Below are 15,910 nucleotides of genomic sequence, written 5' to 3'. Positions count from 1 at the left end.
ACTTCCTTTCCAAAGGGTCACTCTTTGCCAGATGCCAAAGCTTCTCTTTACCTTGCTGAGCTGCAATAACTACTTGTATTCTTGTTTTTACCTTGTTATAAAATCTGTTGAATGTTATATTTCTACATTATTTTACATTTGCTCTGGGGCATTACTATGCACTTCAGAAATGAAAGTGCAGTGTATGTGTTACACAATAAATTTGCAATGGTTGATCTCTGCCAATAATAACTGCTTTCAAAACTTAAAACCTGTCCCATGTCAAGTAATACAGAACAGTAACGGCCAGCTGAGAACCCACAAGCCAAATAAGCATAAAATATCAATTTGAAATAGAACTAAGAATTTGATAGAAATAAATTTTTCCCCAAATGTCCCCTGTTTTTGACAAAATGGTTGAGTCAGTTTGTAGCTGTGAAACTGAATTTTTGTGTTCCCTTTGGGCAGTCCTAACTGCCTCCTCTCAGCACAGGTGTGCAGAAAAGCATCTGCTGTGGTGCTGGGAGGTATACAGATTTTTTTTACTCCCCAGTGTGTGTCTAGTCTGTCAGAGCAGTGACAACACCCAAACAGATACCCCATGGTCAGAGGGCAATATTTACCCTTCTGACTAGTGTATTTATGATTTTGTCAGGAAGTTTTCTTCTCATAGGTCTGCCTTTGTTTGCATTTGTCAAATATGTTCCCCTGTAGGGTTTTTTTCCACTGATGAGTAGCTTTATACTGGCTTCCGTGGTCTAGCAAGCAGATGTCCAGTAACTGCCTGATGTCTTTGGTCATTGGTGGATCATAAACTCAGGAAAAGGAAAGTACACACTGGCCTACCTACCTTCCCTGGGTGGTTGATATTAACAATAGCTTTAATCAGAAAAGCATGCTGGAAGGAAAGGATCAAAGTGAGTTGCTGAAAAAAAAAATCTAGTGAGGATTTTCATTTTAACATCTAGTTATTTAGAGCATCCTTTATGTTCATATTACATTTTATCCATTCTGTTTTAAATAACACCTGCTCTCATTTCTATTCTTAAAGAGGCCAGCAGACCATATTTTATATGTCTCTCTTTCCTAGATGTCTTAACTTTCCTTTGCGGCCATTGATCAGTGTGCGATCTCTTTTCATTTGGTACCCTGACTTTACTAATGACATGCTTCAACTCTTCAGATCAGCAGTCAAGACAAATGTAGCTCCAATAAACTAAATTTAGTGTCAGCCACTTTTAAATATTTACAAAATCTAGAAAGTACTTTTACCTGGAAAAATTGGAGATATCAATATATAACACAAGATAAGGAATACAAAAAAGCTTCTGATGTAAGACAGAAAAGAGCTTATTGAAAAGTGTGGTTCTCAACTCTCCATAAAATCTCTGAATACATGCCTCTGTCATGTATTCAGAGATTTTATGGAGAAAAATTTTGTCAAAATTTTGATGGTAACATATCATTAAGCCTCCCTACTAAATTCTTTCTTAATCTTATTGTTTTTATCTTAGAGCAGTGTACAGAAGAAATTTATGAAAGATAATGATTGTTAATTTAGTTTAATAAAATTCCAATGAGAAACAGAGGACAGGATGCTCTTCTTTCATAGATTAGTTGCTTGCTTCACTTGCCTCTGACAACCGCAGCTTTCAGCCCTCCTATAGAGGGCTCTTATTGAGCAGACTCTATTCTGCTCTATTCAGGATTGCTTCTGGCACGTCTTGCTTTGGTAACAGTAAGCTCCTCTTGCACCTACAGTGCTAATAGGGTGTGCTGGCTTATATCTAATTATGCAGTAACTCATTTTTCTGTAGACCCTCAACTCTCTTATCTTCAACTCTAATTTCCCAGAGTTTCTCTATATTCAAGCCTTATTAAGATATGTATCACTGTCTGGTCCTGTTTGAACATCAGCTGCAACTGTTGAGGATTAAGAATAATGACTGGTACTCCTGTTTGCCAGACCATTTGATTCTTTGTATCTGTTTTGTTCTACAATCCTAGTTAATTAGAGAAAATGAGACAACAAAAGTTTACAGTCTCATAAATGTTCTCCTCTCTTGTGCTTCATGTTTATAATACATAATAAGTGCCTTGTACATGTCTAGTTACTGTCAGTGTGTGCATAAAAAACAGGTATGGTTGTTCTGGATAGAAGAGAGTGTCATAGAGAGAGATAACCTATGACATAGACTCTTACATCATGTATCTCATAACTCTGTTTCTGTGTTTTCTGTGTTATCTGAGCCGTAGTAACACTGACTTCTGCCCTTAGGATTCAGGAAGCTGCTGTTCTATCCACAGAAAGAAATTAAGCACTTAGCCTAATTGGTAAGCTACTCTCCTGTCCTGCATCCTGCAGTGCTTGAAGACTGAAACTGGAAAGGGGAAGGGAGATCAGGAAGGAAAACATACTGACTGAAGTACTGACCTCTTTGTTCTGTTTAGAGGATTTTTACTACCCTTTGGCATTATTTCCTTTAACAAGGAGGTTTTATGTGTAAGATATTCAGGCATTGAGAAGGGCTAAATGAAAAAAAAAAAAAAACATGCCAACACAAAATATTCTTGACAGTTCTTTTAGGGCACAAAACACTACTCCAATTGTTCCTCAGGTTTGAAGCTAAGTGTCTCTAATACTGGGCATGAAGCTACCATCACACAGATCTTTGTTCCCTCTGCATGATTGATGCAGTTGCATAAGGGGCCTAGCAGTCATTTATACAGAAGGCAGGTTAATTCTGGCCATTACAGCTCCATCACCAGCACGTGGTGTCTGCAGACTCACGAAGTTTCAAGTACCTTAAATGAGACCAAAAATCAGCAGAAGCAGTGGCAGCTTCTGAAAAAAATGCTGATAGCAGACCAAGTGGCCACAGTGCCAGGATGTCTCCCTAAATGTCTTGTGGACTGATGTCTTAAACTAAGTAAGCACTTAGGAGCATTTACATTGCAGAAAAAGCCAGAATGACTGTGATTCCTACAGGACATTACATGAAATGTTTGCATGTGTTTGTGGTCATTAAGTTTAACAGTTTCTTATGGCTGAACAGTTTGCACTCTTGTTTCTCCTCAGTGCATTTAGAGATGGCAAATAGTGGCCATAGAGAACTTCCCTGAGGGAAATTATGCATCTGAGGGTACTCTCTCTTAAAACCTTTAAAGGCAAAAGCTTTAGAGTCTTTACTTTTGCAGTACTCAACTTTGAGGTTAGCATAATCTTTGTTTCAGTCTGGCCTATGCAAGAAAAACGAGCCAAGCTGTGAAAAAAACAAAATGAGAAAAATAACACCATGTGCAAACCTGTGGTCTGACTTCACTTGTAGAAGCAGATGCTATATGAATGTGTTACTGCATTTTCTGAGGGCAGGGAATAGTGTCTGAAGTAAAGCTGTGTGACCTTATTCAACCAAGGCAGCACAGGGGAAGAATGAGAGAGTAGTGAGGAAGAGGAGGATAAGTCTTTTTGACACTGGCTTCACTTGACACTGACACGTAGCAGAAGCTATATTATTTTCATACTCTATCACTGCTCTGGGGGAACACCTTCCAGAGCCATCCATAAATATTGACCAAGTAAGTATGCATTAAATTCAATGAAATAGAGTTTCATGTCTTTGGGGACCGAATAGGGGATCCTATAACTACCACAACTGCAAGTCTGTCCTCCTGCCAGCCTCAGGGAACTTACATTGAGCAGTCAGGGAGGAAACAGACCTTGGCACCACCCCAGAAGGAACTAAAAGCTAGCACAGCCTGTGTGACCGCTGCCCTAAACACCCTCCTCTTTTCTTGGGAGATCTTTCTGGGAAAACATATGATTGCCTTAAGCTCTTGGTAGTCTGCCTGCTTTTTAATTAGTAGATCACTTCAAATGAAACTGCAAAAGAATTTAGGTCTTTGGAAACATTGCCAAGCTTCAAACAAAGAAAATTAAGAGACTTGAATTATAGCAGAAACAAGTGTTTTGCACTAGCTCTGCAGTGATTTAAGGAGAAAAAAAGCTATCATACTTGTCTATAAGAACAATCTATGACAATAAAATTCTGCAAGTGAAGTGACAAACTAAAGAGCAAATGTTTAATTCTATACCTAGTCCAGCTTTTGTGTGTTTTATACTTTATTTGTTAAGGATGCCTATAGAGAAACCTTAGAAATTAATATTTTACTGGAAACGCAAGAATTAGTGCACTGGAAAATAGGGAAAGTGTGGAAAACAAAAACAGAGAACATACAGACGCATATGGGGTGGTGAGGAACGGAAAATTAAGAGGATAAGTTAGGTAATTGTCTTAAAGTGACTTTATGATGCTTGTATCCCCAGTTGTCTGTTCTGTTTATGCTGGGTACTAGGTTCTGCACCTTTAGGACTGGCTCTGAGAGCTGAGGGGGGAGAAGAAGCAGAGTTTGTTCTCAGGGACTGCCCCTGCTCCCTGCATCCTCCTCACAGACTGCGCTGTCTGCAGCACGGGCAGTGCAGGAAGCTCTCCTTGGCTTTCAGCTCGTTGTTAGCTGGCTGAGGCAGAGAAATCCTGGACTCTGGCTTTTCTTTTTCTTGGAGCTGTTTGGCCCTGCTGTGGACTGAAAACCCAGAAAAACATCGGGAGCTCACACCTGTGGCCTGCTGGGAACCAGGACACGGCCTTGTACAGCATAGGAGGGACTGATAAGAGATGAGCAAGCCAAGGTACACACATGACAAGGACTTTCTGAATTTGCCGTATCTTCAGAACAATGAAAAGTTCCTTTGTTTAATATTATTAATTTTTCATGTTTGTAAGTACTTTGCTAGTTAAATAAACATGGGGTTTTTTCCCACTTTTCTCTAAAGAAATATTTTCTAAACCAGTAGAAGTGAGGGGCCACTTGAATTTGCTTTCTAAACCTACCCATCCGGAAGTTTCCTCCCAAATTTGCCCTAAACATGACAGTAATAAACCAAGAAAAGAAGTGAGACTTAGTTAATCAATAAAGACTAAAGTGAAGTAAGATTAGTGATAGTCTCAAGACAAGTCACAAAGGATCACGAAGAACATTGTGTAAAAGCCCCAATTTTAATAACACATTTTCTATAGGATGATGTTCTAGAAGTAAGCTGCTTATATATGTTGATACATAATCTAGTAAACACGCTATTCATTGAACTAATTTGTTTGTCCCATCTTTGAGTAGAATACACTTCTTTTAGGACAGACTGCCATAACCTCTCTTCAACAGCTGAGGGCACTCTATGACCAGTTAAACGAAAAATATGGCTCTATGAAAAGCTAACCTGAAACAGGAGAGCTATCAGCTAACCTGATAGCAGAAATCAAATTATGAGGCCAGCCAGGTGAAAAGTCAGGGCTGCCTGACTTTTCCCAAATAAGTGTGGGCTGCCCCCCGACTCCAGCATGAATTGTGTAGGAGCATACTGAATTGGCTTAAATTGTCATACTGGGTAGGGAAATAGTATTAGTGGCACCAAATATTCAGAAAGTTCAGCTGAGAGTCAGTCTGGAAGCCATGTATATGGTGTTGGTCTGGATTTGATATAAAGCTGTGGTTTCCCTGGCAAAATCATGCTCATGAATACAATGACAAAGCTCCGTAATATTAATGAAGTTGGAAATCAAGGATTTAATGCTCTTCTTTCTGGAAATTTAAGTCTCTGAACACCTCACTTTCATAATGTTAGGGTAATAATAAGGGGTTCCTGACAAGACCTTCTTCCCACAAACCAGTGATCAGACAGCTTCTGACTGTCAAATTCCCATTTCTCATCTGAACCAGGGATTTATGCGCACCCAGTCTTTGCAGACCCTCGGTAATATGGCTTTTATGAACAGCTGTATAGTTGTGTCAAAATGGAGCTGTAGGAATAAGTGATTGCTTTTTTTTTCTAGAGACGGAGACAGAAGGAATGCCTGATGCCTGCGTTTGGCCTAGGTTTGCCCTGTTTCTTGGCAGGGAAACTGTAACGCTGTATACTGATTTGGCTACAGAGCTGCTGCTATCTTATCCAGTTTTCAAATAAGCTTCTTGTGCAGGCTGCAGGTACATTTGAGCATTTTGCTAATGCAATTTGGAAGAAAAATGGGAGATTACGGCTAGAGAGCAAAAAATGGGAGAGCACGGCCTAGAACGACTTTTCTTTTCCAAATATAAAAAGATAAGTTTCAAACATTAACTACAATGTTATTTTATCCAAGAGATCACCTCAAGAATAAAGCAAGTTTGCTTTGTAAAACCTCACAATACAAGGTGAGCTTGGCACCTTGAGATAAGTGTTAGGTAAATGCTCCCTATGAGAAAGTGAGAAAATCAGTCTTTGAGTAACTTTTGCATGGGACACCCCAGCAGCCTCAAGGCCTTTTGTAACCCAGGGAACACAGCTTAAATACTTTATTTCAGCAAAGTAGGTGAGAACAAATAGTGTCAGTCCTGCTTATCAGAACACTTTGTGTACTTTAACCACGTGCTTGTGTCCTCTTAAAGCCAAACTTAACAATCTTCCCTAAACCTTTACCAGACAAAGCTGGTTTTTCTTACATGTGCAGTGCCACTTCTTTCCAGGAGAGGGAAAACGTGTACTTCTGCCTATTTCCCCTTTTCCCAAAAGCGTTTCAGCGCCAGCAGACCAAAGCAATGTACTGGCACCTAACAAAGCAAAGAGCAATAACGTTTATTTGTAATTTATTTTGCAAAAACGGGTATTAATTTGGAGAAAGGTAAGGTTGTGTGAGGGTAAAAATATTTGTCAGGAATAGGAAGTCAATGCCTATAAGACAAAGAGCTAAGGGGGCACAGGACTGAACAGAGTCCATGTATCACAATTTTTCCTTCTTTTTCTTTTTGCCTCTACTCCTATGGTTAATGACTAGTAATACTAATGTGATTTGACTAGGTTTTGCAGAGTGAGTTAGGAAGGCACCTGAATGCAGCAGCAAATGCCCATTAAAAAACTGCAGACAAAGAGTGTACACAATCCAGTATATTTAACACTTCAGCACTGTAACCGCAACACCTATGGAGAGAAACAAATAAACAAATGTTGTTGTTCTACACTCTTGCTCGTTTTGGCTGGGGGGACTTTGTGTGTTCTGTTAAGGCATGCATCCTGTTGTTGACACTCTAAAATAAGACGGTTCTGTTATTTTAAAATGTGAAATGAGAGATTTTAAGGGATTGACACTGAAATAACTTACAGTTACATGCTCTGAGAGTCATTCTTAGTAAATCAGCTGGTCTTTGATTTTTACCAGCAACAAAAGCAGATAGAAGTATTTTGTCTGCCAAAATACTGCTTCAGAAAGTGTAACACACTAAGAAAATTATGAATTTTGGCATTTTTGCTTCTTCAAAAAGGAGAAAGGCAAAACTGTTTCACATTTCAGTATTTTTCTCCCAGACCACACTTCACTTTCTAGCAATTGTCTGTACAGAGGCTCAATACTACTATTGCCTTCAGGTGCCTTCCAACTTGATTTATTTACTGCTTATGAAAAGATTTTACGGCTGACTGTGTTAGACAGCTGTGGGGGTGTCCCTAGGCATGAGCTCTCCTTACAAGGGAGGGACACGATAGCCCCTCGGCAGTGGGGCATTCATGCCAGTGATTTGTACCACCTGAGCGAGCCCACGTGCCTCAGCTCCCTGCTGGCCCTGTCTCTCTGCTGTGCTGGAGCTGCTGTGGCACAGGCGGGACGCACTCCTCCTCTTCCTCACGTGCGGCAACAGGCACGCGTTACGGGGCTGCTCCTACAGCTCGGATCGCCCATCACCAACCCCCACTGCCCGCACACAGCAATCCTTCAGCGAGAAAAACACCTCTTGCGCTGAAGCTCTCTTCAAAGGGCTCCCACACGGGACGGCAGCGGCCAGAGCAGCCTCCCCCGCTGTCGGGGGACAAAGAGCCTGTTCTCCCCGCCGCTCCGCTCTGCTACCGCCACAAAGCTGGGCAAGGGAGTGCAGAACAGGGCAGCCCGGCAAGAGAGGGCAGAACAGGGCAGCCCGGCGCTGCTCAGCTCTCCTCGGGCCCCGCCGGGGCGGGGCGGGGCCGGGCCGAGCCGGGCGGGCGGAGCGCAGTCCGGGCGGGGACCGCCCCGCAGCCTGGGGAGGAGCCGCCGCCCGCTTCATAAAGGGCGAGCCGCGGAGCTGCCCGGGGTCGTGAGCAGAGCAGAGCGGGCAGGAAGGGTCGGTCAGGTGGAGCGGGACCGAGGAGGGCAGGCAGGACGGAGCCGGAGGGGTGCGGTGATGGAGCTCCTACGGACTATCGCCCACCCGCCGGGCGGCGGCGGTGCCAAGGGCTGCGAGGCGGCGGCAGGCAGAGCGGCCGGCGGCGAGTCGCGCAGGAAGAAGGCGGAGGAGCCGCAGCACCAGCACGGCCACCCCGCAGCCGAGGTCTCCCGGATTATAACCGACCCCACGACGGGGAAGCGTTACTGCCGCGGCAAGGTGCTCGGAAAGGTAATGGCCGCGGCGGGCCCCGTGCCCTCCCGAGGCGACGGCCGGCGTGCCCGGCTCGCCGCCCTTCTCGGCTGGGCGGCTGCGCTCCCGCGGAGAGCGGAGTGCGCTGCGCTGCCGCCCACGAGCTGTGGGTGCGAGCGCCCTTACTGCCCCGGAATCGTGCCTTCGGCTGGGGCGAGCCCGCGGGAAAGACTTGGATGTTGCATGCGGGGAGCGCGAGCCTTCCAACAGACCATGAACCCAGGACCTGTCCTTAGAAAATTGCCCTTTGCTAAGGAAGTTGCGCTTCTTGACTAATACATGAGCTGGTGAATGACTAAGTGCGGGACTGCATTTATACCTGCTCTAATTGCCTTTTTCTCCTATGTCTTTCTAGGGTGGATTTGCTAAGTGTTACGAGATGACAGATTTGACAACAAATAAAGTTTATGCTGCGAAAATCATTCCTCACAGCAGAGTAGCAAAACCTCATCAAAGGGAGAAGGTATGTGTGCATGAATGATTTTTTTTTTTCTCGAACTCCTTGTGTGCTGGATTGCCTACCGTTTTTCCTGAAATGGTTCTGATAGAGCTGTATGCTCAGCCTTGTGGAAGTAAGGCTAACAACCCTTTTCTTCTTTCCCCCATCTTGTCTTTACAGATTGATAAAGAGATTGAGCTGCACAGAATGCTTAATCATAGGCATGTTGTGCAGTTTTACCACTACTTTGAAGATAGAGAGAATATTTACATTCTTCTGGAATACTGCAGTAGAAGGGTGAGTATCAACTGGGAGAAATCCAATATTTACTTGCCTGGAAACTGCAATTAACTTAAATGTGTGATGTGTAAAACTTACTTTTCATGGCTTTAGTTGTTGTTTCTCTGTGTACTCATTTACTTTTGCTTCAGGTGAATCTTGCGCATGAATTGTCAGTGACATTTCTGCCTTTGTTTTTCCTCTGCAGTCAATGGCTCACATCTTAAAAGCAAGGAAGGTATTGACAGAACCAGAAGTACGATACTACCTCAGGCAAATTGTGTCAGGGCTAAAGTATCTTCATGAACAGGAAATCTTACACAGGGATCTTAAACTAGGTAAGTTCTCCAGACTGCCAACTTCTAAATATACTTCTCCAGCTGTGTCAGCATTGTACCACTTTATCCTTGTATGGTGATAGATTGTTTAATAGAATCAGCTTAGACTATCTTTGCAGTGGAAACTCATGGTGCTTAAGGGATGACATTAAGCATTCTTAATTAAAAAAAAAAAATCTTGCCTAGCTTCTGGCTCTGAACAAAGTATGACTCAGCACCTGTGGTAAATGCCGTCCTACCTTGCCAGAGATGGACTTACTGGAATTTCTTTGTCTGCCAGGTAACTTCTTTATCAATGAGAACATGGAACTGAAGCTTGGTGACTTTGGCTTGGCAGCTAGGCTGGAACCACTGGAGCACAGGAGGAGGTAGGAGCATCAAAAATATGTAGTCTAGTAGTAAATGAAACTAAATTTATATGAAAATGAGAATGCATGTTCCATAGCAAAAGCTAGTTACTCCCCCTCCTGTATCATGAAGTAAAATGAAAAAAAAAAATCTATGCTATTAAAGTTCCTACAGCTCCTCTTTAGATGTCTGAACTTGAGAAGAAAACCTGCCCTATGAAAAAAGCTCCTTCCCCTTTCTGTTTGAAGTATTAACCAGCTCTGTGTTCTTTGGTTTTTCAGAACAATATGTGGCACACCAAATTACCTCTCCCCAGAAGTCCTCAACAAACAAGGGCATGGCTGTGAATCTGATATATGGGCCTTAGGCTGTGTAATGTAAGTACTTTCCTGCCTTTGAAATGTGTGATATCTACCACTGGCTTAGGCTTTTGAGAGTTCAAAGGGGACACAGTGCTGCATCCATTTACAGACTTTTATACATGTGTAGTTCAGTGCAGAAATTCTTCATGTTGGGAGGTAGACAAAATCTTTTTTTGTATCTGTCGACACAAGTATGGTGGGTGTGTAAAATAAAACTGTTTTTCCTTTGCCTTTAAACAGGTATACTATGCTGTTGGGAAGACCCCCGTTTGAGACTACAAATCTTAAAGAAACATACAGATGTATAAGGGAAGCAAGATACAGCCTGCCTTCGTCTCTGTTGGCACCTGCAAAACACTTAATAGCTAGCATGTTGTCAAAAAACCCTGAAGATCGACCCAGTTTAGATGAAATAATTCGACATGAATTCTTCTTACAGGTTTGTACTGCCTGCTGTTAGTGTTATAAAGAACAAAATCCACACAAAAATGCACTCTGTGGTCTAAAAATGTTGTGTTGTATTTCCACAGGGCTTTACACCTGATAGACTTTCTGCAAGCTGTTGTCACACTGTCCCTGATTTCCATTTGTCAAGTCCTGCTAAGAATTTCTTCAAAAAAGCAGCTGCTGCTCTCTTTGGGGGAAAAAAGGATAAGGCCAGATACTTGGACACACATAGTAAGTTTGAAGTCTAGATACAGTCCACTTGTTTCTATTACATCAGTTTCATATTCATGTACATCTGTGAGATAGCAGCAGAACATTTTTATCTGTGTCTCAGAGCTTTCCTGCTTTGGTTTTGACTTTTTTCTTGTTAAGTATAGACGGTAGCCTGCCCACCTATGCCAGTTTATGTACATGAATGCTTCTTAACAGCATCCATATCTATATTTGTTCTCTGTTAGTTTGTAAAGTCTATTGAAATTTAGTCTCTTGGAGTGATTTGTGTATAATGGCATCATTTTTCTCGGAGACTATGGCAGGCTTAGAAAAAGCTGCTAGAGAGAGACAATATGTTTTCTGCAGCTAGCTTGTTATGCTTTCTATAACTGAATAGCATTTCCAGATTCAGAGTTAAATATTTTTTTCCTGTGTTGCAGACAAGCTAGCTAAAGAAGATGAAGAAATCTACAAGCTCAGACATGATTTGAAGAAGACATCGATAACCCAGCAGGCCCCCAAACACAAGACAGATGAGGTATATGCAAGTGCAGTTCAAATCTAGTAACGTTGGGTGGAGTAGCTATAATTAAATTATATTTGACTTGGATATCAGGACTGGGGCTGTACACAGCATAATCAAGCTTAAATGATTAGCAGAGCTGCTTTAAGAAGGCTTAAACAAGCATCACAAAGGTATGGTAGCCTTTGTAGGGAGACTATAAATTTTGGCTTTTGAGTAATTATAGTATCTGCCTAGACTCCATTGTTACCTGTGCGTTGACTTGTCTGCCAGGTGCTATTTCTCAATATTCCAAATACAGGGCTTCAGTTCATGATTAACTAGGGCTTCTTAAAAGAATACATTGCTGAAATCTGTCTTTCACTATTTGGTGTTCAGACCTGCACACAGCTGCTCCCTTGCTAGGGCAAGAGAACAGAAAACTGATTAATAGCCTGTGAGATGCAAATTGAAGATCTAAAGAATGGAAAGACCTGGAGTGCTGCTCTAAGCTAAGTCTAGCAGCAGCTCCTTTGTAATCTTTGCACATGAATACCAATTTCCCTAGAGTTTATCGTCTGTTGAGAAACAGGAGAGCCATGCAAAACTTGTGTATAAGCCTTGACTTGTGTTATGTTTGATGTTTACATGTCTGACATCTCTTCTAGGAGATTCAGCCTCTTATCACAACAGTGGTGAAGCCGGGAGCATTGCCAGAAACTAAACAGATTGGAGACTCCATTCGGATGATAGTCAGAGGAACTTTGGGAAGCTGCAGCAGTAGCAGTGAATGTAAGTGCAGCAAAATGTGATGTCTAAGTCTGAATCCCATTTTATTTTCCTCATATCTTAAAAGCTTGAAGCAAACATCCACTTTTATACTCTTATTTTTGATGTTTCAAAAGCCAATAATTTTGAAAAAATTAAACTAGAAAGTCATTAAGGCTAGATTTCTTAATCTATGTAACTCAAATTTTAGACTGAAAATCTGTCTATGTGCTCTTGTCAGTCTGATAATCCTTTCTTTTCAGGTTTGGAAGACAGTACTATGGGAAGTGTTGCTGATACAGTTGCAAGAGTATTGAGGGGATGTCTGGAGAATATGCCAGAAGCAGACAGCAATCCCAAAGAACAGCTTACAGCCTCCTTCCAGTGGGTTACAAAATGGGTGGACTACTCCAACAAGTACGGCTTTGGGTACCAGCTGTCAGATCACACTGTTGGTGTCCTCTTCAACAATGGGGCACATATGAGCCTTCTGCCAGACAAAAAGTAAGAATCATTACAAAGCAAACAATTCACTAAAGCAGTTTAAACATGGAATACTTGTTTGTCATCACTAACCACCTTATTTTTTTCCTCTTTCAGAACAGTGCATTACTATGCTGAGCTAGGCCAGTGCTCTGTCTTCCCAGCCACAGAGGCCCCTGAACAGTTCATTAGCCAAGTAACTGTACTGAAGTATTTCTCTCACTATATGGAGGAGAACCTTATGGATGTAAGTTCAGCACCTTCAGGGTCCTGAGCTGTAAAAAAATACACTAAATGTAAATTGAGTGCTTAACATAGTCTGTTCCCTTTCCTAGGGTGGAGACTTGCCCAGCCTAACAGATGTACGCAGGCCCAGGCTTTACCTCTTACAGTGGCTCAAATCCGACAAAGCATTAATGATGCTCTTCAATGATGGCACGTTTCAAGTAAGTGTCTCTCTTTTTCACCAGAGAAAATGTCTTAAAATACTTTATTGCAATAAAACTAGGTAAATCTGAGAAACTGAAAGGAGACAAACAGCAACTTACTTCTCTTTTGCAGGTGAACTTCTACCATGATCACACGAAAGTCATAATTTGCAATCAGAGTGAGGAATATCTCCTTACCTACATAAATGAAGACAGGATATCCACAACGTTTCGTCTGACAACTCTTCTGGTTTCGGGATGTTCATTGGAACTAAAACACAGAATGGAATATGCTCTGAACATGCTGCTGCAGCGATGTAACTGAAGGAATTGACTCTGTTAAACTAAATGGACTCTCTTGCTCACTGTGAATCTACAGTGGAGATGGTGGAGCAACTAGTATGTTGATGATGGATGTGTGGTGGTACGAAAACTGGACTGTCCAAGTGTGCTGGGCACACATCTATTAGAAGCCTAAACCTACTTGTTGGAGTAAAATGTTGTGACAAGGAGTTCTTCGGATCATAGTTTTCCTTGCTTCATGTGTGTTAAAGATATAATTTCACTTGAACTCGGAGCAGAGTGTGTCTGTTTGCTCTGTAAGAGAGCGTCTCTGATGGAGTTAAACTGTGAATACACATCTGGAAAGGGAGGGAAGGGAGAGCTCCGTTGTTGGGGATAATTGTAACAAGCAGCTTCTGGTTGCTTAACTGTGAACTATGGCCATACTGTTTTTTTCCTTATTTTTCAAAAATACCCACACTTGTGGCTGGCAAAGTGCATTCCTTGTTAATTTTTTTTTAATTTATTACAGCCTAAAGTGAAGTATTTATTACTTTTTTCTTTTTTTGGACCTTGGCATTTTGAATATAAATCTGTTGGCAATAAAGAATGGAAACCTGAGGCGTCATTCTCTACTCTTTCTCCAGTATAATTGAGCATGCTTTACTTTGCGTTAAAAAAAAAATCTCACAGATTTACTTTTCTGTATGCTATTTTTAAAAAGTCTGCTACAGGTCTGGATATGAAGGGTAGGCAGGTTTGTCTATGTCTATGCCCGCTTGCAGTCACGAATACCAATATGGCTATTGTTAATTATAGCTGCAAACCTAAAATAACTGCTGATGGAGCTTACAGATAATGATGTAGGCCTTGACACTTATTGTCCTAAGAGCTTAAACCAAAACTATGGATCTCTTCAAGATACTACATCTTAAAACTGATGTTTACCACTGACTGAAAAGAACTCTTTCTTCTGGGTAGTATGTTGGAAACTGAAGGATAAGAGGAGCTGTGTAACTTCTCCTTTGCTTGCTGCGAAAAGCATTGCTCTTATCAAGGGCCTGAGAATCCTGATACCTCAACAGCAGAATCACTTATCACCTCTCACTTTGCCTCTACTGAGCTTTGTCTTTCTACCTTTGGTCAAATGATTACTCCAGAATAGTCAAATCAAAAGAATGAAAAAATTAAAGGGAGACTTAGTGTATACCATAAATCAGAATTTGTCTTAGGAACACTTGTGGTCACTTAGTGACACTTGTGGGTAGAGTAAGCACAAAGTTAACACTTAAGTTTTCTGAGACCAACATAGGGATGGCCTGCTGGTTTCTGCAATCTCACTGCTTCTAAACATCCACTTGTGTGACTAATGGCTTTCCAAAACAAGGCAGTGCCATTTGTTAGTTAAAAACATGCAAATAGGTGCAATTATGGAGAAATCATGGACTCTAGGCAGGTGGAAATTGTCTGACTTGTGGCTGGGCTTATTTCTCTTAGATATTGCATAGCACCTAGACCTGTATAAACATATAGCTGTCTTCAAGTAACTGTTCTGATGCAGCAACAAGCAATTAATTGCTTACTTGACCTATTGTTCCTATAACTGAATGAGGCCTTTTCTGAACTACATCAATTGCTGTCAGCGTATCAATCACAGCAGCTGAATGTAAGGAACAGGCAGTGTAATAAAATGCAGACTAAACAAAGTACAGATGTCAATGTGAAATAGTGAGTAGAGTGCTTATCACTGGCTTGCTTCATCTTGCAACAAGTGTATATAACTGTGATGGGGTTTGTTGTATTGAATACCATGCATTAGGTAATATTTATTTACTTCTCAAGTCTAGACAGGAAGACCCAATTGAGTTCTTCAGATGGATTCATTAATGTAACTCTAGGCAGTTCAGTGAAGTTAAATATATACTTGCTATAGTGAGCAGAATTCAGCTTCCCAGCTGTCTACTTTCTTCAAGGGATAATGGCTGATTTTATTCCTGAGAGGCCATGACTTACCTAATTCTGTTGCACACATACAGCTACTGTTGTGTTCTTTTCCCTTACAAAGTAAAATCTCCCTTTTTGTTTATGACATTAAACATACAGTAAACATACAGTTTGCATGCATTTCAAAAACAAAATTTACTAGAGCTATAGTACTTCACATGGAAAAACCACTTTTTGTTCAACTTTTATGTGCTAAAGAAAGTGCAAACCTTTATTCAGCTGCTATGATTTCTTTGTGTACCAAAATCATGTTTGTATGGCTATAATTCAGGCTCATGTAAGCAAATAAATCAGCTTTTAATGTAGAATATTTAAAAATGTATGTAAAGACTCCAGGATGCTGGTTGTTTTGTGGATGGTTGAAACCTCACTAAATTAAGTGAATCAGCTATTTGTATGCAGTGTTTATGCTCAGTGGTTGCTAAATCCTTATGTATCTTTCTGCTTAGTGGAGCTTCTGCTCTGTATCCTTACCTCACTTTTTATTTTAATATTGCAAAACAAGAAAGATGTTTAGATCAGTTTAAGGAGAAATACGCTTTTCAGGCTACCTTTGTCCTAGTCTC

The 15,910-nt window shown here is 41.3% G+C and overlaps 1 protein-coding gene across 1 annotated transcript; it reads left to right on the top strand.

The window, feature by feature from the left end:
• Positions 1–8,115: 8,115 nt before the first annotated feature.
• On the top strand, positions 8,116–15,558 carry PLK2 (polo like kinase 2). The gene is made up of 14 exons (XM_039709893.1): positions 8,116–8,430; positions 8,807–8,914; positions 9,071–9,187; positions 9,378–9,507; positions 9,788–9,875; positions 10,137–10,232; positions 10,458–10,656; positions 10,748–10,895; positions 11,318–11,415; positions 12,048–12,171; positions 12,411–12,651; positions 12,748–12,877; positions 12,966–13,076; positions 13,192–15,558. The coding sequence occupies exons 1-14, from the start codon at positions 8,218–8,220 to the stop codon at positions 13,381–13,383; spliced, it is 1,995 nt and encodes a 664-aa protein (XP_039565827.1). The 5' UTR covers positions 8,116–8,217; the 3' UTR covers positions 13,384–15,558.
• The last annotated feature ends 352 nt before the right edge of the window (positions 15,559–15,910 follow it).

This window comes from Passer montanus, unplaced genomic scaffold (genome assembly GCF_014805655.1).
Source record: "Passer montanus isolate IOZ18808 unplaced genomic scaffold, ASM1480565v1 scaffold22, whole genome shotgun sequence".
Taxonomy (NCBI): domain Eukaryota; kingdom Metazoa; phylum Chordata; class Aves; order Passeriformes; family Passeridae; genus Passer; species Passer montanus.
The sequence above is the reverse complement of the archived record's forward strand: the minus strand, read 5'-3'. Positions and strand labels throughout refer to the sequence as shown.